A 26,508-nucleotide genomic window follows, 5' to 3' on the forward strand; every position below is an offset into this window, starting at 1 on the left:
TATCTCAGAATATAGTTTAAGAATTTGTTCCCAGGTTGTGCAATGTTTTCTAGGCTCTTAAAGTGAATTACTGAGAAATGTGATAGCTCCTTTATTCAAACTGGACAGTTCAACACAACTTCACATTTTGCCATTTGCTACAGAAATGATACAAAACCTCTAGATACCAGAGCAGTCAAGTACAAAAACGCAGAACACCCAGATTTACCCAGATTTGATCACAGAACAAAACAAAACCCCCAAACCTCCACAGCTTCAGCCTTCTTCCCTCCCTATTTCTGAGGGTTTCTTCTTTTCTTTCAAAGCAGCTATTACATTGCACATTTGTATGCCCGCACTTCCTTTATCTGTTCAGTAGTAGCTGCTTCCACCTGCAGATTAGCATATCCAAATAGCCCCTGGATGTTGCAAAGAAGCAAAGGCTCGATGGGAAGAGTCTTAACATCAACCTGAATTAAAACCTTTCCAATTAAAAAAATGAAAATACTGTTGATCAGACAGTAGACAAAATAATCCAAAGTCCTACATCCCTTTCCCACAAGCAGGAAACAGTTGATAGATTCAACAACTTTCATGTTCTAAAGCTTCTTAGAAATAAGGCTGTTAACCCACACTCTGTTGCAATTCTACATACATACTTCCGAGGCCACCTTATATCAGTTCTAAACAGACACAACACCAAAACATAACAGCCCAGTAACAGTCATTGTTCCAGGACGTGGCAGTCTTCAGGTTCAATACTAGTCGCTAAGCTCCAGATCGTATTCAGGGTAGAGCTGCTTTGTAGTAACCCCTTGGATAACAGCTAGAAAAGAAAGAAATACCATTACTTTCATTAAACAAAGATCAGATCAGTCAGAAAAGTTGCATTTTCCTCCCAGTGGCCCCTAAGCATCCCATAGAACCTCCCATAGCTATGAAACCAATCTAAGGTTTTGCAGCTAGGTCCCCTGCTTGTCTCAACACTTTTTTTTAAGCATATGAAGAACAAAAGTGGCAAAAATTAGTAAGACTATTCAAATTCTGGTAATCCATAACACAGACTACAGTACTGGTAAACGACAATTATTTCCCATGTTCAGTTCTAAAAATATCCCAAGAAAATAACAACAGAAGCATTTGTGCTTGCATAAATGACTTGGTAATATAAACCTAGAATTGAAGAATCTTTAAAACAAGCTCTGCCTTTATGGCGTAGTAGCTTCTTTCTCTCTGTCTATATGAAAACATTGATTAAGAAGTTCTTTAATAGCCTTCCCCTTCCTTACCCAGCTTGCCTAGCAGCATCTGTCCAGCATCTTTAATATCATTATACTCATGGAGCAGAGAGATGTGCTTCTCCAATTCCTCCAGGCTGTAGCCTCTGTAACAAAGAAGCCAGAAAGGTCAAAAATGACACAGCGGGATTGCTGCTGCTGCTGCATAGCAAGTGCTGCCACTACCGACCAAGCACGGCAAGGATATCTGAGATACCCAAGCCTGACGCATCTAAAGCGGAATCTGAAGGCAGCAAGTGCAGTTGCTGCTGCAAGTCAAACATGAAATCTACAAATGAGCAGATCCTCATTTTGAGGGGTTTTGCTACATCAAGACTTATCAAAAAAGGAAAAAAAGAACAAAAAACCAATCCACCCAAATTCTCAGAATTAAGTAGCAAGAGGAATAGGCTGTGGTGAATTCAACTTATACATATCTCTAATCTGCAGCTAGGGAAAAAAATTAAGGAGGTCTGTTTATCCTCGAGGCTAAAAAAAAAAAAAAAGCTTTTGGAACAGTCTTTGTTGTTCTACCATTTCCATTTTACACACTACACATTATCTTAGAAAATATCGCTCCTTCGCAACAAATAACCCACAGAGATTCCCTCTCTTTAAAAAAAAAAAAAAAATCAAGCAGCAATTTTATCTCAAAACAGTTGCTAATATGCAGCTGCCACAGTGTGTCATAAGAAACCACAATAAAACAGTTGCACTGCCCTGTACGTGGCACCCATCATGCCAGAGTGTTCTTGCCTGGAAAACATCTCTGCTTCTCGAACACCAAGGTTTAACCCACTCGCCTCAGACACAAAACAAGTAAACACTTGATCAAGACGGAGCAAAAAAGGAAATTGTTTCATCTGGGACTTGGCAGGTTATACAAGTCATTATCTCAATTTTAATTCTCACATGAACAAGCTCATCTGGTAGCATGACGTGTTGTAGTATCATGATGGTTAAAATTATTTGTTCCCAATTTACACGTAATTACCTCAACATCTGGGGTAAAGTTAAAATCTTCTTATCCAAGCTCCTAGTAAAACTTGTTTTGCTTTACCAAATAAATGAGAAAGAGCTCCCTCTTGTCTTTAATGGGTCCCGTAACTCAAAACAACACTGCAATCAACATTGTACAGCACCATGACAAAAATGGCTTCATAAGAGGTCAGCTTGTAGCAATAATTCCTGGACCATATTTAATTTTAAAAACAAAAATAATCGAGGCATCACACCAAACATTGAGCTTGCCAAGGACATACTCAGACAATAACTGTGCAATTTCCTGGTCTAGAGCAAGGTCTTTCTGTTTCAGCTCTTCGATTTCATACCGCAGGGCTTCTTCGTTGGCTCCATGAGGTTGGCAGGACCTTGGAGATGGGATCTGTAGAGCACAGAACACATTTAACACTCACTAATGCAGCGCTGGATAAGGGCTACAGTGCTGGAGGGCACTGGGTAAAAAGGGAGAAAAAAGAAAAGGAGAAAAAATATCTCCTGGGCAGGGATGGGCGGAAGCTCAGGTAAAACATTTATCAGTTTACGTAACGCCAGCCTGCTCCGTATCGTATTCTACGGCACTTTGTACATTTACAGCGTAAAGTGAAAATAAAAAAATCACAATTTGGCTTTTAAGAGAAACTCCCAGGACACCGCAGCGCTGAACCGCGGGGCCGGCAGTTGCTCGGGCAACTTCACCCTCCTGGAAGCCTCCCTGCGGCGCCGGGCCGAGCCACCACAAACGCGCGAGCGGCGGCCGGGGGCACCGCCCGCCGCCGGCCCCGGGCACCGCCCGCCGCCAGCCCCCTCCGCCGCCGGAGCAGGCCCCGGCCCCGCCGGGAGAGGGCAGAGGCCACTGCCGGGGGGGGGGCCCACCTCCCCCCCAGCCCGAGCGGGGACTCACCGGCGACTTGAAGCCGGCAGCACCGCTCCGCCGGCCGCCACCGGGGGTCCTGGCAAAGCAGAGGGCCGCCGCGTCAGAGGCCGGACGCCTCCGCGGCGGGGCCGGGCCGCGCCGCCTCAGCGGGGGCACGGCCCGCGGCGCAGCGAGGGAGGGGAGGGGGCAGCGGGGAACCGGCGCCTACCTCCTCGGCAGAGGCCGCGGCGGGGGCGGGTGGCGGGGCGGGCTGCGGCCCGCGCTCGGCGGGACCCCCTCGGCCAGGGCTGCCGCCTCCCGCCGGACCGGCGCGGACTGCGCCGCGGGGCACGCCGGGAGTTGTAGTCGGGCCGCGCCGCGGGGTACGCCGGGAGTTGTAGTCGCTCCGCCGCCGCGGGGCACGCCGGGAGTTGTAGTCGTGCCGCCGCCGCGGGGCACGCCGGGGCGGGTAGTTTCTCCCTGACAAGGGCCCTGCCGCGGTTCCCGCGCCCGACGCGGCGGACAGCGCTGGAGAGCAAACCCCGGTGTGAAGCTGCAGGTGGCATTTAGGAGGAGCGGGGCAGAATTATCCCAATTACCGCAGCCAAGGTGATGATGCCCGGTGCCTTCCAAGGCCCTTGGCCACCTCAACCCTGGGGCTGTGGCCGGGACAGGGTCTCAGGGAGAGCTGCGTGGGCCCGCGGGGTCACTGACACGTTTATTATTTTTGCAGGGGAAAAGCTGCCACCGCCCGAGCCGCCGGCCTCCCTGGCCGGAGGAAGCGCTCGCTGACGGGCCAGCGCAGCTCCTGGGTGGGTGGCCATACCCTTCAAAGGCCCCGGCCCCCGCTACAAACAGCTTGCCACCCAAAGACAGTACAGCTTCTTGGACCGGCGCTGAAGGAGCCTCCTTCCCGCAGCTCTCCTGGCCTGGCTGGCAAAGGTAAACGTGTCCCTGGGCAGTGCCAGGCACTGGCAGCAGCCATATGCGATTCCCTGGGCTGACCACAAGAGCCAAACTCTGCTGTTGCCACGCTTGGAAGGTCAAAGGACTTGGGCATGGGATCACACACCAGCAAAACCCAAACGCCTGCGCTAACCGTGACTTCAAAGGCAGAGCTCCGACATCAAAGCGATGCACATAAAATAGAAAGCTATGTAGATTTGTAGGACGTGCCCTACAAAGGACGAGGGAAGCCTGCCCAGCTCCCCAGGCTGGTTTCTAGCCAGTGTTTACTCTGGGCAATTGAGTCAATAGAGGAGCAGGGTGTCACACACGAGGAGTGGGGCAGCGCAGGGTGTCACACACGAGGAGCAGGGCAGGGCGTCACACAGAAGGAGTGGGGCAGTGCAGGGTCTCACACAGGAGGAGCGGGGCAGCACAAAGCATCACACACGAGGATGAGTGCACGGTGTCACACACGAGGAGCGGGGCAGGACAAGGTGTCACACACGAGGAGCGGGGCAGGGTGTCACATACAAGGAGCAGGGCAGGACAAGGTGTCACACACGAGGAGCGGGGCTGCCCGCGCGCACGGCGCCGAGGAGAGCCGGGCTGAGGGGAGTGGCCGTTGGGCTCGGCCAGGGGCCGGGCCGCCCCTCCGGGCGCGCAGGCCGGGCCGGGGCGGAGCCTGGCGGCCGCCTCCGCCGCTCCCCGCCGCGGCTGACGTGGCCCGGGCGCGGGGCGGACATGGCGGACGGCAGCAGGCAGAGCAGGCTGGCGGCGGCCAAGAAGAAGGTGAGGGGCCGGCGGGGGCCGAGCTGGGCCGGGCAGGCGGCGGCCGGGTTCCACGGGCCCCGCGCGGATCGGAGCCGCCGGGCCGGGCCGAGCTGGGCCGAGCCGGGCCTCCCCCGAGGGGCGCGGGCCAGGCCCGCCCGCCGCCGCCCCGCTTGCTCCGGGCCGGGCTGCGGTGGGGGCCGCCGGGAGCCCCCGGGTGTCCAGCCCTGCGGCCGGGCCTTCCCGGCTGGCGGCCGCCCCCGGCCCGGGGGAAGCGGCCGGGGAGAGGCCGGGCCTGGGCTGCTGCGGTGCTGTGCGCTCCGCCTGCTTTGGTTTGGTGGTTTTCCCTCCCTCCCTCCCTCCCCCCCCCTTTTTTTTTCTTTTTTCTTTTTGTTTTTTCCTTATTTTTTTCCCCGGGGCATCTCGGCCCCGTCCGTCCCGGCGAGATGCGCCTCTGTGTCAAAGTCATACGAATGGGAAAGTGTCCTGGAGCAGTTCAGGCTTCCATTTTGAAATCCTCCGAATAATGGGATCCTTCTCCTGATTTATCTTTCCCCCCCCTGGACTCCGAAGCGCGGCCGCAGCCGTGCCCTGCCCGCCCGGCGTCTGGCGCAGCGGGGGGACGGGGGTGTTTTGTCTGAGATGGCGGGGGGCTGGTGGAGGCGGGTGGTTTACATAACTGCCTGGGACTCACTTGGTTTGGGGCTTAGGTGTTCAATAACATAGACGAAAATGCCGGAAGACCTAGCAGGATTCAAGGTACAGCTTATCGGACTAGCTTTTCCTGGGCAAAATGGATATGATTTAAAAATCAGTTGTAGATTGTTTCTCCCCCTAGTTCAGTTATTACAGTATCTGTATGACTGTGTTATCTGTGGGGACTGTAATTTTCTGTCTTAAAATCTTTCACAGAGTGGAAGACCTTACTATCAGACACTGCTTTTTCACTTTGCATTCAGGATTAATTGCCCTTTATTAATTTTTCCTTATTGCTCTTAGTTATAACCCTAAAAAACCCCAAAAATATTTCTTTTAATCTCCTTTTAGTTGCAGTATGGAGCATCAAATTGTTTCCCAATAACATCATTAGCTGTATACAAAAGTTGAATGTTTACAACTCTGAGCCTCTTGTCATAAACCCATCACACTAGTTCTTACTTTAGGCTTCTCTGGACTTGTTTTGATTTGTTTTTTTTCTTCCCCTCAGAGGGACAAACTCTTTGAAGGGCATTTCTCTTGTCCTTACACTTGATCTGTCTTTTTACCCAGTGGAGTTTATTGGGGTTTTTTTTTGACATTATACCTATAGAAGGCATATTCTGTTTGGACTTCAGATTATTCTTCTTTTTTTCACAGCTGAAGGAATATCAGCAGAAGAATAACCCTGGAGCAACTGCAGGAACCAAGAAAAAACGAAAAACTAAAGAAGGCAGTAGACCCGAGACTCCCACCAATGATGACCGGCAGCCTCCAGAGAACGTGAGTGTCTCATTCTTTCTCCCAAATCATTTGCCACCTCCTTGCTCTTTCGTTTCCTGAACAACGTGACTAGAGCCAGGAAAGGGTTACGCTGGTGTAATACATGACTGGCATAGATGCCTGTGTTGCCAGCGTACAGTGTGCTACAATAGTTAGCAACTACCTCTACTGGAAGGTGCACGCTAGAGTCAGGGTATGTGCCGAAGCGCTGTCTGATCATACAATGCTGTCGCACAACCCTGGCTGTGTCCAGAGCTGCTGTTTTGAGGTGCGTGCTCCTAACGAGCTGGAGGATGCCGGTTTCTTTGGCTACCTTTGATTGACGTTTTCTCTCTGTCCTTTTCTGAGCTGTTTCTCTTTCCCCTTTTCTTTCGCCTCCTTTAGATTCAGAACATTCTGAAGGTGCTGGTGTCAGACCTTAACCGCTCCAATGGGGTAGCCATACCCTCATTGGACAAGAGGAAGGTGAGGCAGTGCTCGTGTCCCTCGCAGTGACTCGCTCTCCCTACTGCATGCTTCGGGTTCTGTTTACACTGACCTTGATTTTTTGGATGGAGCTGTGTCCTGACATACCCATTGTCAGTTGCTTGAGTTTTGTTGCTGTTTTTATTAACATGGAGCTATTTGTTATCATGCGTTTCCATTACTTGTAAGTGCTTGTTTCCTTCTGGTTTGTGTCAAACTTAACATGTGAAAAAGTGAACCTTGTCAAAAACTCTTCCTTGAGACAGCTGAGCTTTGAGGAAAACCAGGAATTTGGGGTGAGGTAATAAACTAACTGAACCTCTGAGGAAAACTGCACTAGGAAGAGGTATTGTTTTCTTAGTCTGTATTTCTCCTGTTCTGCGTGTCATTGCTTTATTTCCTAGAGCCTTGTTTCTGAAGGGCATGTTTCTGCTCATCTCCAGGCAAGCAGCTGCCCTGAGTAAGCTGTCTAGTTATTGCAGCCAACCCATTTTATGACAGGCGATGAAACTTGCACAGGTGATGTACAGTCTGGCAAGTACCATGGGTTTAAATATGTTTAGGCAGGAAGTCAGATACTTCAAGTCAAGCATTTACAGGCTTTAGCGTCTTCATATTCCCAAGTTTCTGAAGAGGAGAGGGCAGGAAGTATGCCAATAAGCAACAGAAATGTGTTCAGGAGCAAATGTAGACAAACAGCCTTTTTAAAAAATGTATTTCAGACAGTCAGTTTATTTAAATAAGGCTCAAATTGTGATAGAAACTCAGGGAAGTCAAATTTTGTAGCCCAGAATTTTCTTCCAATTCTGTTGTACTAAAGCTCTGCTTTTCATTTGTACTTGCATCATTTGGGTAGCTTATTTCCCTACCATTGTTTCAATCTATTTGTCATAAAGCAACTCCTTATTATATTTGCTGCATATCCATGTGTCTCCAGCAATAAATGTAACTATAGTAATCACCAGGAGTACCAGAGAGATGCAGTGAAACCTGCAAGATAGGATGGAGTTCACTCCGAATTGCCTTTGTATCCCTTTTATCCATTTTTTGTGTGATAATACAGCAGCTGGTCTGTCCAACACACAGAGTGAACAGCAGAAAGTCCCTCCAACTGGGCCTTGTATGTGTAGGTAGCCTATCAGTAGAACTTGAGTGACGTGAAGACTTACTGCAAGCTTTGTGGGTGCTGGATGTGCCTGTCTAGCATCAGAAGGCATGCTTTGATTGAAGTTTCACTCTTGTGATAGGGGCTGTTTTCCCTTCATACTTGTCAGCTCAGTCTAAGTTAGATCTCAGAGAAGGAGACTTGTTTCACATTGGAGGCGGAGATGAAGATGGGTGGTCCAGTGCTGTTGCTGAGATGGTATTTGGTCTTGCAGTGAAGACCTACCTGTGCCTACAGTTTTCGTCCTGTTCTGAAAATGGAAAATTTCTTACTTCTATTCATTCTTGTTTCCCCAATTTTTTTTTCTCTGCTTCCTTAGCATGGAGAGATACATTTTGATCCAATTGGCTGTTAGGGAATTTGTGGATTATTGTGGCTGTGAAAACTGATCTTTAATTGCAATATGTAATGAAAGAAAGATTTTTCTTTCCAGTTGCTATCTTGGAAAAATCCTGAGTCAGGAAAATGCTGTTCAGAAACTCACTTGATGCTAATAGGGCAGAAAAGCTGATCGTTAGCATCTGAGCTACTGCTGCCATTGGTGTCTTAATGTGAGGCAGACCCCTCCCATCTCACCCACTTCAGCTTTCTTGGCTGTGAAACACAGAGAACCCAACAAAATAGGAGCCTTTGTGTGAAAGCAAATGGATCCTACTATATGCTAAGCTGAGCAGAATTACTAACTCTTTATTCTGCGTTATTAGAACCTCACAATGAATAATTTCCAGAGAGGTGTTTTGCTCTTAACTCTGTTTCCAACAAATTCAGCTGTTCAAATAGTTTTTTGCCTTTTTTTTTTCCCCCAACTTATTTCAAAACTGCTTATAGTGGAGGAAGAAGTTCTTGTGGCTAAGGCATGTTACTGCTTTTTGCATCTTGAAGTATTAAGCAAAAAGAATGTCCTGACCTGAAAAAATTAAGGAAACATTTTTGAGATGTACTGGGGAAGATATTCCTTCTGTCCATCTGATGTTCTATATTGATGAGCGTCTGAACCAATGAAGGTGAAGTAACCTGTAGCTGGAGGAAGTAAAGGAATTCCTGACCTTCCTTTAAGCACCTAACAAATATTGCTCCTTGAGAGCACAAGTATCTGTCCTGCTAAAAAGAAATTGAGAAAATTCTGTTTGTTTCCCTCTGCAGTCTTCCAGCTTATTGCTTTCATTAAATCTGTCTTCGCTGTTACTGTATTCTTGCTGCTTAATTCATGAATGAAGTGCTGAGCAGGTAAACAGGGAATGCCAAGAGAGAGGTTTTCTTCTTTCCTGTGAAGTGCCAAGAAGGAAGTGACTGAAGTAAGAGGGAGCTCTTTCAGATGGAATAGCAGAGAGCTGCAATATATTGGTGGGGTTGAATGTTGACAGATGATCTCACTTGCTTCGTCGTGTTGTTAAATGATGACTTGCTGGAGCTGGATGATGAAATAAAACAAATTGCCATGAAACACTAAAACGCTGCCCTGGGCCTTTATGGCTCTCTGATGCTGTACAAAATAGATGAACTTGTCCAGTTCACTGTGGCTTGGTAGAAGTGTCATCAGATGCTATTCATCCTCCCACGAAGGCTGGATGAGAACTTGCATCGCTCTCCAGAAATAGTTTTTTGGCCCTTCTCTGTTCTATTTAGATTCTTCTAGTCATGGGATTTATAGCTGCAGCAGGGCCACAGGCACCTGCTCCCAGCCATGCTGAGTCTGGCCTGTTCATAAATGTCCTGTTTCTAAACTTGTGGTCCATGGCATACCACAAACTTTACTGAGTTTTAGACAGACCATTTGAGTTTGACTAACCCGGTTTTCAGGTAGTCACTAACCTGTTCTTTTCCATCTCACTTTGCATACAGCGATCCGTGTTTTCCCCAGACACATCTTGAAGGTAGTGCTTTTCAAAGCAGAGTGACTACCATCTGGTTTGCCCTCGCTCGCTTTTTGGCGAATCCTTTGCAGTAAATCTAGTGTGTGAACTTAGAGTTGGGTGACATTATTGCCCATGTTAAAGAAGTGAGTTTGATTATGGGACGCCGGTTCTTCAGACTGGCTCTGAGAGGGCACAGGTCTGGGACAGTGTTTGTTCGTGGGTTCATGCAGTCACCTGTTTGCTCTGGGGAGAACACAGATTCCCTTCCATGTGTTTCTAAATGATTGATTGTTCACATCTGTCTAGTTTTTGCAGGCAGATCACAAGGTGATGTGTTCGTGTGTGTTTTCATTAATTTTGCATGAAGGCTGTAATTCCTGTGATGTGTTTTGTGACAGGCATACTTTGACAGTGATGTTGCCACTCGTAATGCTGAACAGCTTGCTACCGATGTCCCTGTGCTATCTAACAGCAACAGTCTTCCTAGTTGTGGTTCTGTTCTGCCTGCTCCTGGGAGCATGCAGCTGACACAGGTTTGTGAATCATCATGAATATTGCCATTGAAGCATTGAATATTGGTTAGCGATGCCACATTTTTTCTGAGAAAGATGATCTTCATAAATATGACATGACTGATTCAGATTTTCTCCTGTTAAAAATACTACATTCTTGCTCTCCATCTAGTCATCATCTGTCTGTGATAGCAGAGAGAGTATGAGCGTGCACATGCCCCTGCGTCTCCCAAAGCTGCTGTTTTCCTTCCACTTCTCCCCTATTTCATTAGCAGAAAGTGCCCTTAATAAGACAGAAGGTCTCCAGTCAGATCAATCTGCATTTCCTTTCACTACTTAAAGATTCAGTTGAAGCTTTTCCCAGCAAAGCAAAGTGTTGATGATACTGATAAATAGTAACAGCAAACATAAAGCCTGTAACACTTAAGTTTCTCCATTCCAAGAAACCCGGGCTCACACCACTCAGAAATTATGTGTAAGCCAGGACTGAGTTGGTGGTTTTAAGTTCATCTTTCTTTGGGAAGCAGTAATTATAGGTACTGTGGAACCTCACCAGATATAATCAAGTCTTAGTGACATATTCACAAATGGGACTCCCATCGTCTTTTACAGGCTTGTAAATTTTTGTGTTTCAATCCACAGATTCATGACGCTGAGGATCATAAAAGTGCTTTGGATGAGAACAGGTGAGTGTCTGTGTGTGTTTATCAAACAGCTTTGCAACAGGATCCCAAAGTGTCCAACAAATTAACAGTGCTGTTCTGATTTGGGCAGTTCTCTGGGAGAAATTTTCATTGCAAGGTCTTCCTTTGTTCCCAGGTCTTTCTCCTCAACAGAAAGTCTCCGCCAGTTGTCTGAACAACTCAATGGCCTGGTTTCTCAGGTATGGCCTCATTTTGATCCAATTGTCCTATTAATTCTCTTGATGTGGAGCTTTAAGCAGTCAGCTCAAGAAAACACTCTTCAATCTGAGAGGTGTCTGCAGACATCCTACTAAAAAATAAGATGTTTAAGCATTGAGGAGAAAAAACTCCTGGTTTAGGAATGTAAAATTTCAGCAGTAGGAAGAAAAGCAGAGTGGGATGAATGAACAGCATGTATTCATGCAAAGATGAATTCTTGATTTAGTGGAAAAGAATCTGAAGTCAATCTGCGTAATTCATATCAGCTTGTCACAGGCGGAGTCTGCACCTATCCTTAGCCAGAAAAGTATGTTTTCTGTACCTGTCTGTGGTACTTTGAGGTGAAAGGTGCTATAAGAAATATTATCATGAGTTCTTACTTAATAGTGATTTGGTGCCTTGGGGAATAAAACTGACTGACTTGGCTGGTTTACTTCTAGTCTACGTCGTATGTGAATGGGGAAAGTGCTGTTTCTTCCACAAATATTAAGGAAATGGAAGTAAGTTCTGTTCTCAGTCTATAATTTTTTTTTCTTCTTTCTGACTTACTATTGTTGATCACTTATTGGGACTCTGTGCTTACAGCAGCGTTAATGAGACCTAATTGAATGCACAGTTCACATACGTCACTGTCTAGTGTTGTCTTGTACTGCAGTCGGGTAGCTGTGGACAACAGTAGGAGGCAGGTATCGGAGGTGTTTTGAGTTTGGGGACTGGGGATAATCTGGCTTCCATGCAACTGCAGTTCTTACTTCTGATTCACTTTTATGTCAAAATGAAGCCTCAGCAGAAACAGATAAAATATGTTGACATCCCAACTGCTTTTGTTGAAACCATAGATTTTGTTTGGTTTGGAGAATCTGATTATATCAAACTGTGATAATGATTAATTTTTCTGTCCTTTTTAATTATTGCTTTTTTCCCCCCCTCCTCCTCTTCTGCTCCTTCCTTTTCTCCTGTCTGCATGTGCCCATCAGACACGTTACCAGGAGCTGGCAGTAGCCCTGGATTCCAGCAATCTAACTAACAAACAGCTCGTTACAAAGATAGAGGAATTGGTAAGAAACAATCCAACCAACCAATTTGACGTTGTCTTTGCTGCTCCTCCACGCTCTCTGGGTGTCTGCAAGGTTATGGGTTCTCTCATAGTGCCACAAGGAAGGCTGCTTACACGGCACTTTGTAAGGAACAAAATGGGCTGTATGGAAAACCTCTTAAGAAGATCAAAGTTTAAGGCCGCCTGTGAATGTATTGGCTCATCTGAGGAACAAGAAACAGAGTTTTGTTGTTTCCATTTAAGTGTGCTCTGTTGATCTCATCATGCTTTCCCTGGATGATAAGCATTCTGATAAAACAGCTATTTTTGGTCCTGGTCTGAATCCCTGAAATACAGAATTCTGGTGCTGGCAGCAGTGTGAAAACCTGTTTCTGCAGGTGGTGATGCTGTTCTAAATACATCAGCAGAGTGGGAGCAATAGGTCGAAGAGAGAGCCTGGGGCTGGTTTCTGACGATATCCTCAGCTTCTCTTGGCGCAATGAATGAACTGCTTTGTCCTGTGGCCTGCGTGGATTCCCGCTGCTGCTTTTCAGCCTTCAGCTTTAACACTGCAAGAAATGCAGCTAGGTGGACTTGTTTCAGTCTGAAAAGAGCCTTTCTTGTGTGAAATACTTTTCCCCATTTTGTTCCTCTCTCAAACTACACTTTTCCCAAAGTTCAGCATTTCCCAGTGTACCCCATGACCCCTCTTATTGTTTTACTTTTGGTTTTGGGTTATTTTTGTTCCATTCTCTTTCTTTTAGTCTTTTAGCTGGGCTGCAGAGGTACCTGGTATAGCGCACTGCCCACCCAGGATTCTCCTCGCTTGCCTGCTTTTCTGTTTGCCTGGCATTATGTAGGGCCTCTGCTGCATTTGTGGTCTTGCCTTTGCTTTTCCTGGTTATGTTGTGCACTGGCATTGCTAGAATCAAAACCTCTAACTCATCACTCTTCCATCTATAGTCATACTTCAAAATGCGTTGAAGTAGTAGTAGTAGTAGTAAAGAAACAGCTTGGCCAATGTCCACTCTTTGGGAAGGGGAAAAAGTACTAATTATGTAGGTACTTATGAGGCGTCTGTGAGTAAACTGCCAGGGGGACAACAGCAGCAAATGGCAAACACAGCAGCACAGTTTGTGTGGCAGCCTGGGTAGACAGCTGCCGCTTTTGTCTCCTTCACCCCATATCTAAAGATGCAGAATGTACAGTCAACAAATCTCCAAATACTTAGAATCACAGAATATCTCAAGTTGGAAGGGGCACTTCGCCCGTAAGATTGAAATTGGCCCTTTTCTCTGCATTTGGGTTCAGATCTTTCTCATACCACCTTTTGCAGACGCCTGCCAACGTAAGTGTGGCTCTGCACGACTTAAAGGCCAGTTGTTAAGTGGGATAAAGGTCTAAGGTCTCAGTTAAAGGAAAAGACTGTTTTTTGTTCAGTTTTTGGGGGTGTTTTTTATGTTTTGTTTTTTATTTTTTTAAAAGCGTTTTTGGTGATTATCCTAATATACCAAGATTACTATGATTAATTTCATAGATGTCGGATGCAAGTTTAGCTGAAGTTGGTGGATGCTCAGATATAAACATATAGGGGTTTCAGTAGTGGTATTTGAGAACAACTGTGGTAATGTGCTGAGCAATGAAAAACATATCTGGCATATAAAATATATTAGTGAAGGCAGGCCCAAATCTATTATTTTTAATAGCTAAGATGAACTTCCTAGTCTTCTACAGAAAGGATAATAGAAATTCTGTTTGCATTAATTGGGCACGTATCCTACTTCATTAAAGTGAAAATGTGTATCAGCAGTATGAGAGTATTTTCTCTTAATACTGGTGCATCAATTTTCTTCCGTAGAAACAGCAGAACCAAGAAGCGGTGAATCAGCTGGAGAAGGTAAAGTGTGTCCTATTTTTGGATAGATACAGAATAGGTGTCTCTTTCTCTGAGGACTAGAAAGCATAGTGGACTGTGGCACAGGCCTATGTGATCTTGTCTTATGTTAAGATCCAGTTTCATTTGTAGCATAAGGTTGAATATTTTGACTTAATGAGTTAGGCCTGGCAGGTAGCGTTCTTATTTTGACAAAAGCTAATATTTAAATGCTCAAGTATTGGAGGAGTGCAGTGGAGGCAGGAGATTACAGTTTAAGTCCTTGTCAGTAGCTTGCATTCCAAACATTGCCACATTTATGCTAGCAGTGATTGCGCTATGCTGACATTGCCATTCTAGGATGGATAAATAATGAAGTAGTTCAAATAATGGAAGATGAAGTATGTCTTTAAAAATACTGGTATCATTTAGATGCTGGAAGTACTACCAATGAATCACTGTTTTTTTAGGTTGACATAAAACAACAAAGGTTAACTGTTTACATTTTTGTGCTGAATAGGCATCATTTGTTTATACAGGAAAAGAAGGAGTTTGAACAGAAATTTTCTAAAGAGCAAGCAGCACTGAGGGAACAGCTACAGGTAAGGCAGAGTCTCCATTACAGTAATATAACCTGGCTTCTGCTGTTTCTGGATTACTGACCACTTATAGTCTTTATTGTGGAAGCCACGAGTCCATTTCTTCAGGAAAACTGGGAGTCACTCAGCCAGACTGTACTTAACTTACAAGAGCTCTTTACCTTTACTGAATCATCCTTTCGTGGCAACAGTGATGTTGCAGTTACAAGCAAAGAAGTTTTGCACTGAGCTGATTCTCCTTTCCCAAAGGTTCATATCCAGACTATTGGAATTCTAGTATCTGAGAAGTCTGAGTTGCAGACAGCCCTTGGACATACTCAACAAGCTGCACGGCAGAAATCAGGTAATTGACTGTGAGCACTCCAGCTCAAGCTGTTGGTTAAACTGTGGATTTCAAGTCACAGACATGATAGCTGCTGGCAGCCAGCTCACAACACTCACTGACTCGTTAATGAGCAGTATTTGGCACCATCACGGCTTCTGTCATCATAGCTGTCCCCAAATGGGAGCATGTTGATCCCATGGCAGTTGAGGTTCTTTTGTGCATCACTAAAGCCTTGACAGCCCCATTTGGGCCTGGTGACCACCCCAGACTGTTCCTTTCTGACTTTCTTCTGATTCTTTTAAAACTCTGTTCCCTTTTCTCCACCCGCCCTCCCTCCCACACAGCTGTCATGTTAATGTAGGTTTTACCCGAGCCTTTCATCCTCAACTAAATTTGAGCAATTTATTCTATTAGGAAAAAAACCCAACCCAAACAACATATTGTCTATTGTTCTGCAAAGGAAGTTTCATCATCTCCCTCTAAAAGTGAGGAAGGTAGTTACAGAGAGCTTTACTGCCCAGAGTTGCTAGTGATTCACCTGTAGAGCCAGGAGGGGAACCAGGTCTACTGATTTACACAGCTCTGTGCTGCCTTAAGAGCTTGTTGACAAAGTAGAAAGTGCTGTTCAGCCAGTTCCAAAAAGCTGTTTGTGGTCTAGCCTCACTGACTCTGCTCTGACTTGTTCAGGAGAAGCCGAAAACCTTGCTGCTCGTTTACATTCATCTCGCCAGAGGGTATCAGAGCTAGAACGTACTTTGTCCTCCATCTCTATGCAGCAAAAACAGTCAGAGAAGGTAAGAGTCACCTCTGTTTATGCTTAACCAGCAGCTCTGCCTTTGGCTACTTGCTTGTCACTACACTACTGCAAAGTCTGTAGTCCCTGCTTAGAGAAGAGGCAGAAATTAACCTTGTTAATTATTAATTAACCTGTAAAGCCCTGTATTCTCCATGATCAAGGCAAACTTCATTCAGGTTTCTGTGACCACTAGTCATATGGTCCAGTTGCTGTCTTCAGATCTGGCACCTTACTTCATTAGTCTTGCCAGCTCCACGCAACAGAAGCCTCACTGAGACCTCATCCCAGGAGGGTCTCCATCAAACAGACACTTCAGTATTGATAGTAATCCAGAAGTCTGCTGAAATAGCCTCATGTGCCGTTAGTAGCATCACATTTGAAAAGACTGAGGAGACTTATTCCTGGCAAATTCAGGAGGTTCTAAGCAAACCTGTCCTGAGGGTTTTGCCAAAGATATGACCTTTTCCACTTTAGCTGATGTACTAAAGGTGAAACGAAGTATCTTTTGAATATCTTACTTCTTTGGCTAAAGTCTGTAGATGAATCAATAATTTCCTTTTTCTCCAGCATAATAAAGAGTTAGTGAAGGAGCGAGACAACCTGAAACTGGAACTGTACAAGCGAAGGTAAGTCCATTCTGCTTGTTACTGCAGAGTAACACTACTCTTCTCAGTAGAGCCATAAAACATAACAAGGGGCACAGACCACAGATGGTGACTTGGGAGGTTGGATATTAAATTAAAAAAAAAAAAAGTCACTAGATGTGATGTTTCTGTGATTCTAGCTGCTATGAAGAACTGGATTGTAAATTTATGACATGGACATCAGCAAACACATAGTAAATATAGTGATGCCACTTTAATTTTTTGTTTGTTTGTTTCAGCAAAAGTAGTGATGAAATAAAGCAGCAGAATTCGGAGCTGTCAGAGAAGGTTCATTCCCTGGTTTCCAAGAACTCAGCTATGAAGTTGGATATGGAGGATTTGCATAAGAAACTGGAAATGGCTGAACTGATGATTCAGCAGGTAACCATAATACTTCTGGGATGTGAGGGCAGATCACATTGATCATTGTAAGACTTTGCTTCTGACAGTGGGGGCAAGACTTAACTCTTGTTTTTAAAGGAAGGCGCAAAATCCCATCAAGACATCCTCTTAGTACAAGGCTTTCAGTGAGGCCTCTGAGGAACAGAGTCTGTATTCTAAGGAGCTGGAGCAGTAGATTGAAAGACGTTGTGACATTGGTCTGCTACAAGAATGTTACACAATATGAGAGGGTGACTGAACATACCGAGTGTGAAAATATGGTGACTTTTCCTGCTTGTATCTGTTCAGCATTTTGGTTACTCGGTTGTTGTGCAGTCTCATTGAGAAACCAGTTGAGTAGGTGGTGTTTGTACCCAGCAGTTCAGAGAGCAAGCTTGGTGTTAAGGTGAGCCTGTCAGGGAAGAAACTGCTCTTTTTTTCTTTTTTATTCTTTCCCCACCTGCCCCCCCAGACAGTAGCTTAAGTTACCCTTGAAATAAAGCCAACTGCTGCTCTTCTGGGAAAAGTACAGTGTCTCAACTGAACCAGCCTTGCTACTTAGTCCACTGATATGTTCCAGACATTGGCTTTAAATTCCTGACATGTTTGACAACCTCTAAGGTCACAAACTTTTATACCATCTGGTCTGGCTGTATAATACAGACTCTGGAAATGCACAAATTTTCTGAGTCAAATTATTTGATTAAAGTTCATTTTCTTAATTAAAAAAAGAATAAATATAAATTGGTAGGGAGGAGCTGCCCAGTTCAGCCTGTTTTACAGGGCTAAAATCTAAGCTTTTTGATTTTATCCCCCCCCCTTTTTTTTTTCATTGAACTTCACTGTGAGTTGGAGCACTTTTAAAGAACTGTAGAAGGTTACAACATGGAATATGTGGCAGGTTACTATCAGGGGAAAGGCTACACAGAAATTGAGTATTAACATTTTGACATAACTTTTTGATTTTTGTTGGCAGTTCTCAAATCAGGCAGGGAGTTTGGATGCAAACCAGCAGTTGCAGATGGAGTTGCAGATGGAGGAGAAGGCGAGCCTGGAAACTCAGGTTGCTCAGGTATGAGATTGCAAGAAATATAATCCAAATCTTGACGTCTGTAAAGAAACTTGTGTGGCAGAAGAATGCAGCCTGAGCTTTGCATTAACACTGGTTTCTTCAAGCTTTATCCCTATGCAGTCACTGTCAAATTTATTTATTTTCTTTTTGTTTTGAACAGCTCTCAGAGTCACTTCACCAGCTCCAGGCAGAAAGAGATCAGTATGTAGAGAAACTGAAGGAGGAGCGGAGCATTTGGCAGCAGCGGGTACAGCAGCTCTCTGAGCAGGTAACATCAGGGGCAGTATCGCAGCTGCTTTTGATGAGCACAGGCAGGAGTAAAGGCACCATGAACACTGTTTTAACTTTCACTTGTGTGGCCTTGCAGGTCCACACAATGGCAGAGGAGAAGGAGAAGCACATGGCCCAAATTCAGGAGCTGGAAGCCAATGTTACAGAGCTGTTGAGCAAATCAGGTAGGGCTTCCAAAGTGTGGCTTCATGCTGCAGAGTACCAGCTGGTTAACTCTGTCCCCGCTGTGCAGGAACTTCTGCACACGAGGTGCGAATAGGTCTGATGCTCTGAAGCCGTGAAGGCAGCTGAAAGCCTGGGGACCCAAAGAAACCTGTCATCCTAGCAAACAGCAAGTGAACTACTTCAACTAATTGACCAGCAGACTGTTTATGTCTTTAGTATCTGCCTGACTGTACTGTCAGCCTCTGGCCCGGGAGTTTGGGGAGGCAGGATGCTCTCGCTAGGGCTGTGAGGGCATTAGCAGCACACAGCAAGATGCTGTGCTTGGTTTTGGGGTCGTTTTGCTCCTTCGTTCCTCTCAGTGCCCTGCAGTGAGGATTGGATACTGCAGCTGGTGATACCTTCTGGGTCATAGAGCCCTATAGGTTGGGGTATGCTTTGTGTACATAATAGTGATGTGTATTACACAGTGATTTAGCCTTTTGGCTGAGCTGCTTTTGATTCTATTTCCTCAGCAGTTAAGCCTATGGATATTGAGCCTTCCTCACCATCAGGGCCCACAGCAGCTGAGCTGAGTCTGCAGGAAGAGATCCAGCGGCTGCAGCAAGAGAAGGAGGAACTGCATGGGCAGTACCAGGCCCAGGTCCGGGACAACGAGCAGCTGAGCCACCTCAACCGGGAGCAGGAGGAGCGGCTGCTGGAGCTCGAGAAGGCTGTGCAGCGCTACAATGAGGAGTCTGTGGACAGACAGCAGATCCTGGAGGACATGCAGAGTGACAAGGCCACAATCAGTAGGGCGCTGAGCCAAAATCGGGAGCTGAAGGAGCAGCTGGCTGAGCTGCAGAATGGGTTTGTCAAACTGGTACGTCTCTTTCATGCATCTTTTCCCACTGCTTCCCTCACTGGTGCAATCCTTTTGTAGCACAGATGTAAAAAAACTGGCAGAAGCATTATCCGTCTCTTGTCCTCTGAGGCTATGGATGCTCCATCTTCTGTGATATGTATTGCCATGCCAGGAGATTCCCTGTAATTCCTTACTTCCTCAGGTGCTCTGGCAGATGAACCGCTATCTTTGTCGAGAGCAGTTTCCTTTTCCCTCTCATCCCCTGGCAGTCAGGTTCTTTCTTTCCCTGAGTATTCCTCCTGCCCTTTTACCCTTAAAGATCCCCATTTTCTGTTCCCTGTAATTGCCCACGAGGAAGACGTTCTCAGCAGTCTTCTCTCCCGCTGCTGTCACTCTTATCCGTCCCGGAGCTGAATCCTTACTCTTGCTTGCTTCTTTCAGTGTAAGAGCTTCCCCTTTGGGGCCCTGGCAAACTGACACATGGTCTAGCCGCTGATTTTTCTTTAGTCCTGTCTGAACTCCTTGTTTTTGAATGTCTGTGGCTCTGTTTGGGATATTCATACCACCCATCTGCTTTGGAGCTGACAGGCTGTGTGATGTGCCAGGCCTCTTCTTGGCACTGTCCCAGCACTGATTCCCCTGGCTCTTTCCTTGCTCTTCTCCCGTCTTCTGAACCTTTCTGTAAGTTATTTAGTGCCCTGAGCAGTCAATTTATGGCCCTTCGTTACACCCCAGAGTAACACAAGGGATGGCACCCTGTTGTGTCGGAATTAACGTGGTTTATTGAGAATATATGTTTATGTTGGCCTGGCCAATTTCCTTATACAGTGGTATTTGTCTTGCAGACAAATGAAAACATGGAGGTTACAAGTGCCCTACAGTCAGAGCAACATGTAAAGAAGGAGCTGGCCAAGAAGCTTGGGCAGCTGCAGGAGAACCTGGGGGAGCTCAAAGAGACGGTAAGTGACAGCCGGGGGGATGGCAGGGCAGGTACGTAGTGGTTTATGCAAATTGCTGGCAGCTTTCTAAACTTTGATGGAAGGCTGGAAATTGGTATTGTAATGATCAAGCTGGGAGCCTTCTCCCATCGTCTGCTGTCTGATGTGGGGGACCAGCATGTGGGGGCAGATGGTGGCTGCCTGCCTAGTTGGTGGCCTTGGGGCAGTGTTGACAGTTTGGATCATGTCACACGGATCAGCTTTTCTGGCAGAAATGGTTTGATGTGATGGTTCGATCTTGTTATGTTAGCTGGAACTGAAAACACAGGAGGCTCGGGGGCTGCAGGAGCAGCGGGACCAGTACTACAGCCACTTACAACAGTACACCGTGGCGTACCAGCAGCTGTCTGCCGAGAAGGAGGAACTGCACAAACAGTACTTGCTTCAGACACAGCTTATGGATCGGCTACAGCATGAGGAGGTTCAGGGGAAGGTGACAGTGGAAATGCACCTGAAAGAGCTGCAGCAGACCAAGGTAACAGTGAAAAGGGGCAAGTGGAAAGATGGGAGAAAAAGTGCTTAACTACGTTAAGTATTAATTAAGCAATGATCTTTCGCAGTCCCTTCCAACCTGGGCTGTTCTGTGATTCTATGATTACATCTTGTGCAGTACAGGTGAATGACACTTGTCTGGAGCAGAAGCACTGCTATTTTGTGTGTGTGGTGCTACTGCCTGAAGATGTAGTGACTGTCTGCAGCCTGGCTTGTGCAGCTTTCAGTGATCTTCTGCTTCTCTCTTGCAGGAAAGTCTGGAAGCTGTAGCTAAAGAAAACAAAGAGCTGCAGGCCCAGATCAGTCAGTTAGCAGCAGACCTGGATGGCAGGATTTTGCACCCACTAGATGGTGAGCAGCTGCGGCTGGTCTCCAGGGAGGAGGTAGAGCTGGGCTCTCTGGGGTATTACCTCTTTGTTCACCTTCCTCCTCTTACAGGAGACGGAGTTGAAAGTGAAGCAATGACAGAAGAAATCCAAAAATCTTCATTTGTGATCCCAGAGAAGTTTGAAAGCCATGAAGAAATGGTGAGTCTTAATGGGTAGAAAAGCCTTTGGTTTTAGTTCTAAACAAACGCCTAGAAAAGGAGGGAGGTTAAATTGCAGAGAGGTTCCACTGGGTGCGTGGAGTAGCTGTGATCCCTACCAGCTGAGGTGCAGCAATGAGGGAAGTGTAACAGTTCCTTGTGCATGGCAGAAAAAAACAAGACTTCTGCAGCATCCTTGCAAGATAGGCTAGAAGTCTGGCAGTGGCTTTAATTATGAAGACAACTCAGCTGGCAGGGTAGCTTTCTAATTATGATGATGATGATGTTCTCTTTAGTTTGGGAGGGAATTTGGAAATGGTGTCAAATATCTACTAGATTTTTCTGTAAGTACAGTCATAATTGGAAAATACTGCGATCAAACAGATATCATGAGAGCTAGTATTTAACCTGCATATCTGTACTACTTGGGAACGAGAAAAGATGCAGTAGTTGCTGCCTGGTTTAGTTCCAGCGCAGTCACTTAGTACTTTGGTTTCATACCCATAAATAAAATGAGGTAAACCGTTATTCTGTTTGTCCTGAGACGCACACTTGATCGTGCTTCACGCAGGAGAAGCGCTAATGCGCACACTCTGGAATTATTCTTAGGTTGCTTTCTTGACATCTGCCATGTCACAAGTGGAGAGGGAGCGAGAAGACATGAGGCAGCAGCTGGCCGCTCAGAAACAGCAGTGCAGAAGCCTCCTGCAGCAAATAGCAGCTCTTAGGCAGGAGCAGCAACAGAACGTCATGCTGGGTGGAGGTAAAAATTTGGTGCAGTTTGGGGACAGTGTGAATATGGAGGCTGGAGGCGTGCCTCGGCCAGCTGCACTGGCCCCTGTGAAACAGATCTACCGGTTTAGTGAGTGCGTCATGTCCAAGGAGGAACTGTAAATTGCACGTGTCCCTTCCAGATTCCCCTATGGACACTGTTCCAGTGGAGGTTCATGAGGCTTTGAAAACTGCCATGGAGAAACTACAGGTAAGCAAAGGATCTCATCTTCTTTCAGCCCCACTACCCTGCTCAGCTAAGACTTTCATCCAGTGTCAGACTCTTATAGCACACACAGACAAATTGTAGAGGAATAAGTAGCGGATGTTCCATAATAATAAGCTACTTCCTAAAAAGCTTATCGCTGCTTGTCTCAGCACAGCAAAGCTTGCAGCAGTAACTCCCCTCCCACCCTCCAAAGACTGAGTGTAAAGGCCTAACACTCATCTGTGGTCTTTTTCTAAAGAAGTAGCTGAAAGACTGAGTATCTTCACCCTGCTGGGATGGAGCAGGTGTCTGCAGTCTTGGAGCAGAGCATGACCAGAGTTGTGCTGTCCCAGCAATGAGAAGGTTAAAAGGCACTTTGTTTCATCAGCCCCTCTGCTTCCCAAAATGCAGAGATGCTTTGTTACACCTTCTCTAGCTCGCTCTCTCCTCTCTCTTTCTTTTTAGCATCAAATTGGAGACAAGTTGTAAAGGCAGCAAGATTTGTTCTCTAAGCTCAGACAAGTGTGAATGGAGGGTGTCGTTTTTAAAACACAGGTATTCTCTGTACATGAAGCAGTTCAGATGATTGATACCAATTTTTGTGTTCAGTCCCGTTTCACAGACTTGATGCATGAGAAAGCTGATCTGAAGGAACGGCTAGAAGAGTTAGAACATCGCTGCATACAGCTGTCTGGGGAAACAGACACCATTGGTATGTTTAGGCAACACCAGCAGAAGCTAAAGCTTGCTCAGTGCATTATTTATTTGGGGAACAGAAGGTCCCCAACAGCTTTTGGAGCTGGAGCCCTCCAACTACCAAGCAGTTCAGGTCTCCTGCTGCTGCCTAACGAGGCTAGATCTCCGATCCAGGGTTGGATTTGCTGGATCCTCGTGCCACATGGTTCTATGCTCACTGTAAGGCTTGTACCCCAGTCGTGCTAACGCTTACTCCTTACGCTTGTTGTATTCCAGGGGAGTATATTGCGTTATACCAGAGTCAAAGGGCTATCCTCAAACAGCGACACCAGGAGAAAGAGGAGTACATCAGCAGATTGGCTCAGGATAAGGAAGAGATGAAGGCAAGGAATCTTTTCTGTAGCACTACTCCAAGCAGGGCAGGCCTGGGGAGCACTTGCACAGTCCAAACCTTCACATGTTGTTCTTCAGCTAGCTTTTTAACTTTGAAGTTGCTAATTTTGTGATAGAGGCAGGACTGCGAACTGTAGTGCAGCGTTTGTGGCCACAGGGATGCGCACGTTTCATAGGTTTTCCTTTACTTCGCTGCAGGTGAAACTACTGGAACTGCAGGATTTAGTGATGCGTCTGGTCAGGGAAAGAAATGAATGGTACAGCAAGTATGTCGCAGCTGCTCAAAACCCAGAGCTGTTAGCAAGCCAGAATGAAAGTGTACTTCCAGTGGAGAGGCACATTGAACTGAATGCTACTGATGGAGAAGGTAAGCTGCAGCCAGGTCTGTAAATGGCATAACCCGAGGTCTCGGTGTTGTGCATGGATGGGAAGAGTTACCTACCTGCCTGCCTTGTCTGTGTTCCTTACAGGGTTACGAGAAGTGAATTTATCAGATGAAGCAGAACAAGAGGCTGCTGTTCTTCATCAATCCGGTTTCTCCCCTAGTGACAGTAAAGCTGCTCAGCCAAGCCAAGAGGACCCCACAGCAAAGCAAATAATGCAGCTTCTCAGAGAAATCCAGAACCCTCAGGAGAGGCTGGGCTCCCTGCTGGAAAACCCCTGCATTCCCTTCTTCTACCGTGCTGATGAGAATGATGAGGTCAAAATCATGGTAGTTTAAGTGGCGCTAAATCTTATTTACAGCAATTTTCTATGAGCCTGAAAGGACGCAACTGACTTGTACGTGCCCATACCTCTGCTCAGTGCCCTTGGTCAGAACAGACTCTTAAAGACATCAGGAAAGAGGGATTGCACAGGTGGAATTTGAGCATCAGACCTCATCCTCCCTTTCCCTTTCTTCTGTTACTTGGTGTGCTTGGAGTAGAGGCAGACTGGAACTAATCCTGGGAGGCAGCTGGTGCTGGCACTTCACCTGGGCCAGGTGCAGGCCAGGGCGAAGGGGATTCCATGACTTCGGGCAAAGTGACTTAATCCCTTATCCCAGACCCTGCTGCCAGCAGCCAGCATCACAGCAGTGGTTCTGATCCATCACTCATGACTGTAATCAGCCTAGTTCCTTCCAGGGCTCCTAAAGTAACTAACTTATTCTGGTAACGAACTCTTTGGACTCTAAACAGGTTGGTTTTGTTTCATACTATGTATCTTAAACTTCCCCCTTCCTTCTGCAGCCTGCCTCTTGCAACTGTATCTGAAACCAGCCTTGTCAGCCTTGAACAGCCACAAGATGCAGGCTCCTGCCTCGCTGGGCAGCACTACAGCCCCAATTTACTCTCGTTGCTAGGGAAGGGACCGCGGGTTGCCTTTTGAGTCTTTTTGGTTACTTGACAAAGCTTTATGTGATTCTTGGGAGTGGGGTGGAAATGTAACTGCACTTTGAAGGATGATGTGTTTCACTTGTATGTGTCTGAAGGTTTTATTTATTTTAAAAAATGGGAGAAATAAGTAAAAGGAAACCACTTAATAAACATGCTTTGTTTTGAATTTCTGGACTCTAGGGGTTCTAGTTCTCCATCACTTAAGTTTCCTCTTCTCCCATTTTGGTAAGGAGTGCATTAGATGGGGGAGTCCAAGATCCTGTGGCCCCTGTTTAAGTACCTGGGATGCACATCAGCAATACAGGTGGCACCTTGGCACTGCCATGAGGCTGTAGCCCTGACTCTAAGGAGAAAACAAAAACATGGTGGGAGGAGAGCACCACCTGAAGCAGTAGTGAAGCAAATCCCTTGGGCGTGCAAGTGCTGAAGTGAACTGTATGTAGCTAGCCTGCAACTAAATCTGCCTTTCAGGCAAGAAGTGCCTGTTCTTAGGAGGGTTGGCTTCAGCAATGGAGTCTTAAGGAAAAGGGCAGGGGAGGTGTAAGGGACCTGACTGTCACAGCTGGGCTGTGACCTGACCCACAAGCCTGGGCTAGCACCTCAAGCCGCATGCACCACCTCCCCCTTAACCTGTCAAGAGATGCAAGCACAGGGACGCAGTATCAATGGTTGGGTTTGTCAACAACGAGAGACAATTAATTTCTTCTGTGTCCAAGTTGGTCAAGCTTTACATGGCACAGTAGAAAGTGCTTTTCTTCTAAAGCCAGAAGGAGATTAAGTTTGGGTTTTTTTCCACCAAATGGTTCATTTTGATTTTTCCATATACAACTGAAAAAAGTGTACAGAGAACAATTAGTGCTTTCCTGCGACCCCACCAGGGGAAGATGGAAGCTGTTGTTTGAACTCCTTTCATTTGAACAGCGCTGGTGGCATCTGCCTGTTATTAGCACAACACAAGCGACATGGGTTGGTGTACATAGTGTATCTCTGTAAAATGCTGTATATTCCTTGAAGAGAGACTAAGCCTTTTGCAGTGTTTATGCCTGCTCAGGCTATTCATAAATTTGTATCATAACTAATGGGCGCAGGGCTGTGATTTAATACAGAGCATTATTATAAATGGAATAAATATTTATTGGGTGTTCTACTCTAGTACTGTGAAGGAGACAAGAACAGTGAAGAAGGTCTGCAGTCTTGTTGCAGAGGTGACTTACTTAATCCTGTTACAAATTTGCTTTCTGAATAAACTTACTCAGATGGGCACCAACTAGATGTATTTCTTCTGTTTAGATCACCTTGAAATTTGGCCAGGAAAAAAAAAAAAAAGGAAGAATGAATCCTTTATTAAAAAAACTGGCCCAACTCTAGAAACACCTGCCCTGGCATCAATGCCCCTTTCCCGTAGCTTTCATGAATGTTTTCCTGTAGGCAGAGTGCTGACAAGCCTGAGACATTTCTCTTGGCTAGCATTTCACACCAGACCCTAGGTTCAGACTCATTTTTCACCCTGTTCCCTTTAGGAGTGTTTCCCTGACCCCACCTTGCTCTTGGTTCACCACAAGTAAGACACATGAGCAGGAAGTACTGCTCAGCTGACACCCGACAGCTTTAAATCAGAGCAACTGAACGGCCTCTGCACCTCTGATTTGAGGAAAAACAGAAAAATGCTTCTTAAAGGCCATAAGCACCAAACAACAGGAAAGGGCTGTGACGCTGGGAAGAGGACACTTTGTTTGACAAGGCTTGGATCAGTGGATAGGATTTTATCCTGCCTGGGCAGGGTAGTTGGTATTCTCATCAGAATGTCCTTAACCTTTGA

General features: G+C 46.1%; 2 protein-coding genes across 3 annotated transcripts; one reads left to right on the plus strand and one right to left on the minus strand.

The window, feature by feature from the left end:
• Positions 1-67: 67 nt before the first annotated feature.
• Positions 68-4,802, minus strand: SWI5 (SWI5 homologous recombination repair protein). Its single transcript, XM_075519562.1, has 7 exons — positions 4,779-4,802; positions 3,938-4,044; positions 3,341-3,664; positions 3,160-3,208; positions 2,519-2,640; positions 1,269-1,363; positions 68-805 (listed from the first exon to the last, which is right to left on the minus strand). The coding sequence occupies exons 1-7, from the start codon at positions 4,800-4,802 to the stop codon at positions 741-743; spliced, it is 786 nt and encodes a 261-aa protein (XP_075375677.1). The 3' UTR covers positions 68-740.
• On the plus strand, positions 4,725-25,953 carry GOLGA2 (golgin A2). Of its 2 annotated transcripts, none has more exons than XM_075519807.1 (28): positions 4,725-4,848; positions 6,184-6,306; positions 6,691-6,771; positions 10,191-10,325; positions 10,947-10,990; positions 11,124-11,187; positions 11,647-11,706; positions 12,184-12,264; positions 14,101-14,139; positions 14,655-14,717; positions 14,964-15,057; positions 15,727-15,833; positions 16,403-16,461; positions 16,719-16,860; positions 17,837-17,932; positions 18,093-18,200; positions 18,300-18,387; positions 18,901-19,247; positions 20,075-20,188; positions 20,478-20,702; positions 20,971-21,070; positions 21,158-21,246; positions 21,855-22,008; positions 22,160-22,227; positions 22,834-22,936; positions 23,197-23,303; positions 23,512-23,680; positions 23,784-25,953. In XM_075519807.1, exons 1-28 carry the CDS (start codon positions 4,801-4,803, stop codon positions 24,032-24,034), a joined length of 3,159 nt encoding a protein of 1,052 aa, XP_075375922.1. In that variant the 5' UTR covers positions 4,725-4,800; the 3' UTR covers positions 24,035-25,953. The 2 variants fall into 2 exon arrangements, with proteins under 2 accessions (XP_075375922.1, XP_075375923.1); XM_075519808.1 differs by having other exon boundaries at positions 18,904-19,247.
• The last annotated feature ends 555 nt before the right edge of the window (positions 25,954-26,508 follow it).

The sequence above is a fragment of the Mycteria americana genome, chromosome 17 (assembly GCF_035582795.1).
Source record: "Mycteria americana isolate JAX WOST 10 ecotype Jacksonville Zoo and Gardens chromosome 17, USCA_MyAme_1.0, whole genome shotgun sequence".
NCBI classification, from domain to species: Eukaryota; Metazoa; Chordata; class Aves; order Ciconiiformes; family Ciconiidae; genus Mycteria; species Mycteria americana.

What these genes read in the sequence shown, in the direction of transcription:
- GOLGA2 (XM_075519807.1), top strand. Translation starts at nt 4,801, where the DNA reads ATGGCGGACGGCAGCAGGCAGAGCAGGCTGGCGGCGGCCAAGAAGAAG. An exon ending in AGTGCTTTGGATGAGAACAG is followed by an intron (nt 10,991 to 11,123) that starts GTGAGTGTCTGT and finishes CTTTGTTCCCAG; the next exon opens with GTCTTTCTCCTCAACAGAAA. An exon ending in TGGAAACTCAGGTTGCTCAG is followed by an intron (nt 17,933 to 18,092) that starts GTATGAGATTGC and finishes TGTTTTGAACAG; the next exon opens with CTCTCAGAGTCACTTCACCA.
- SWI5 (XM_075519562.1), bottom strand. Translation starts at nt 4,802, where the DNA reads ATGTCCGCCCCGCGCCCGGGCCAC. An exon ending in CCGCGGCCTCTGCCGAGGAG is followed by an intron (nt 3,209 to 3,340) that starts GTAGGCGCCGGT and finishes CTGCTTTGCCAG; the next exon opens with GACCCCCGGTGGCGGCCGGC. An exon ending in CTGCCGGCTTCAAGTCGCCG is followed by an intron (nt 2,641 to 3,159) that starts GTGAGTCCCCGC and finishes TGTGCTCTACAG; the next exon opens with ATCCCATCTCCAAGGTCCTG.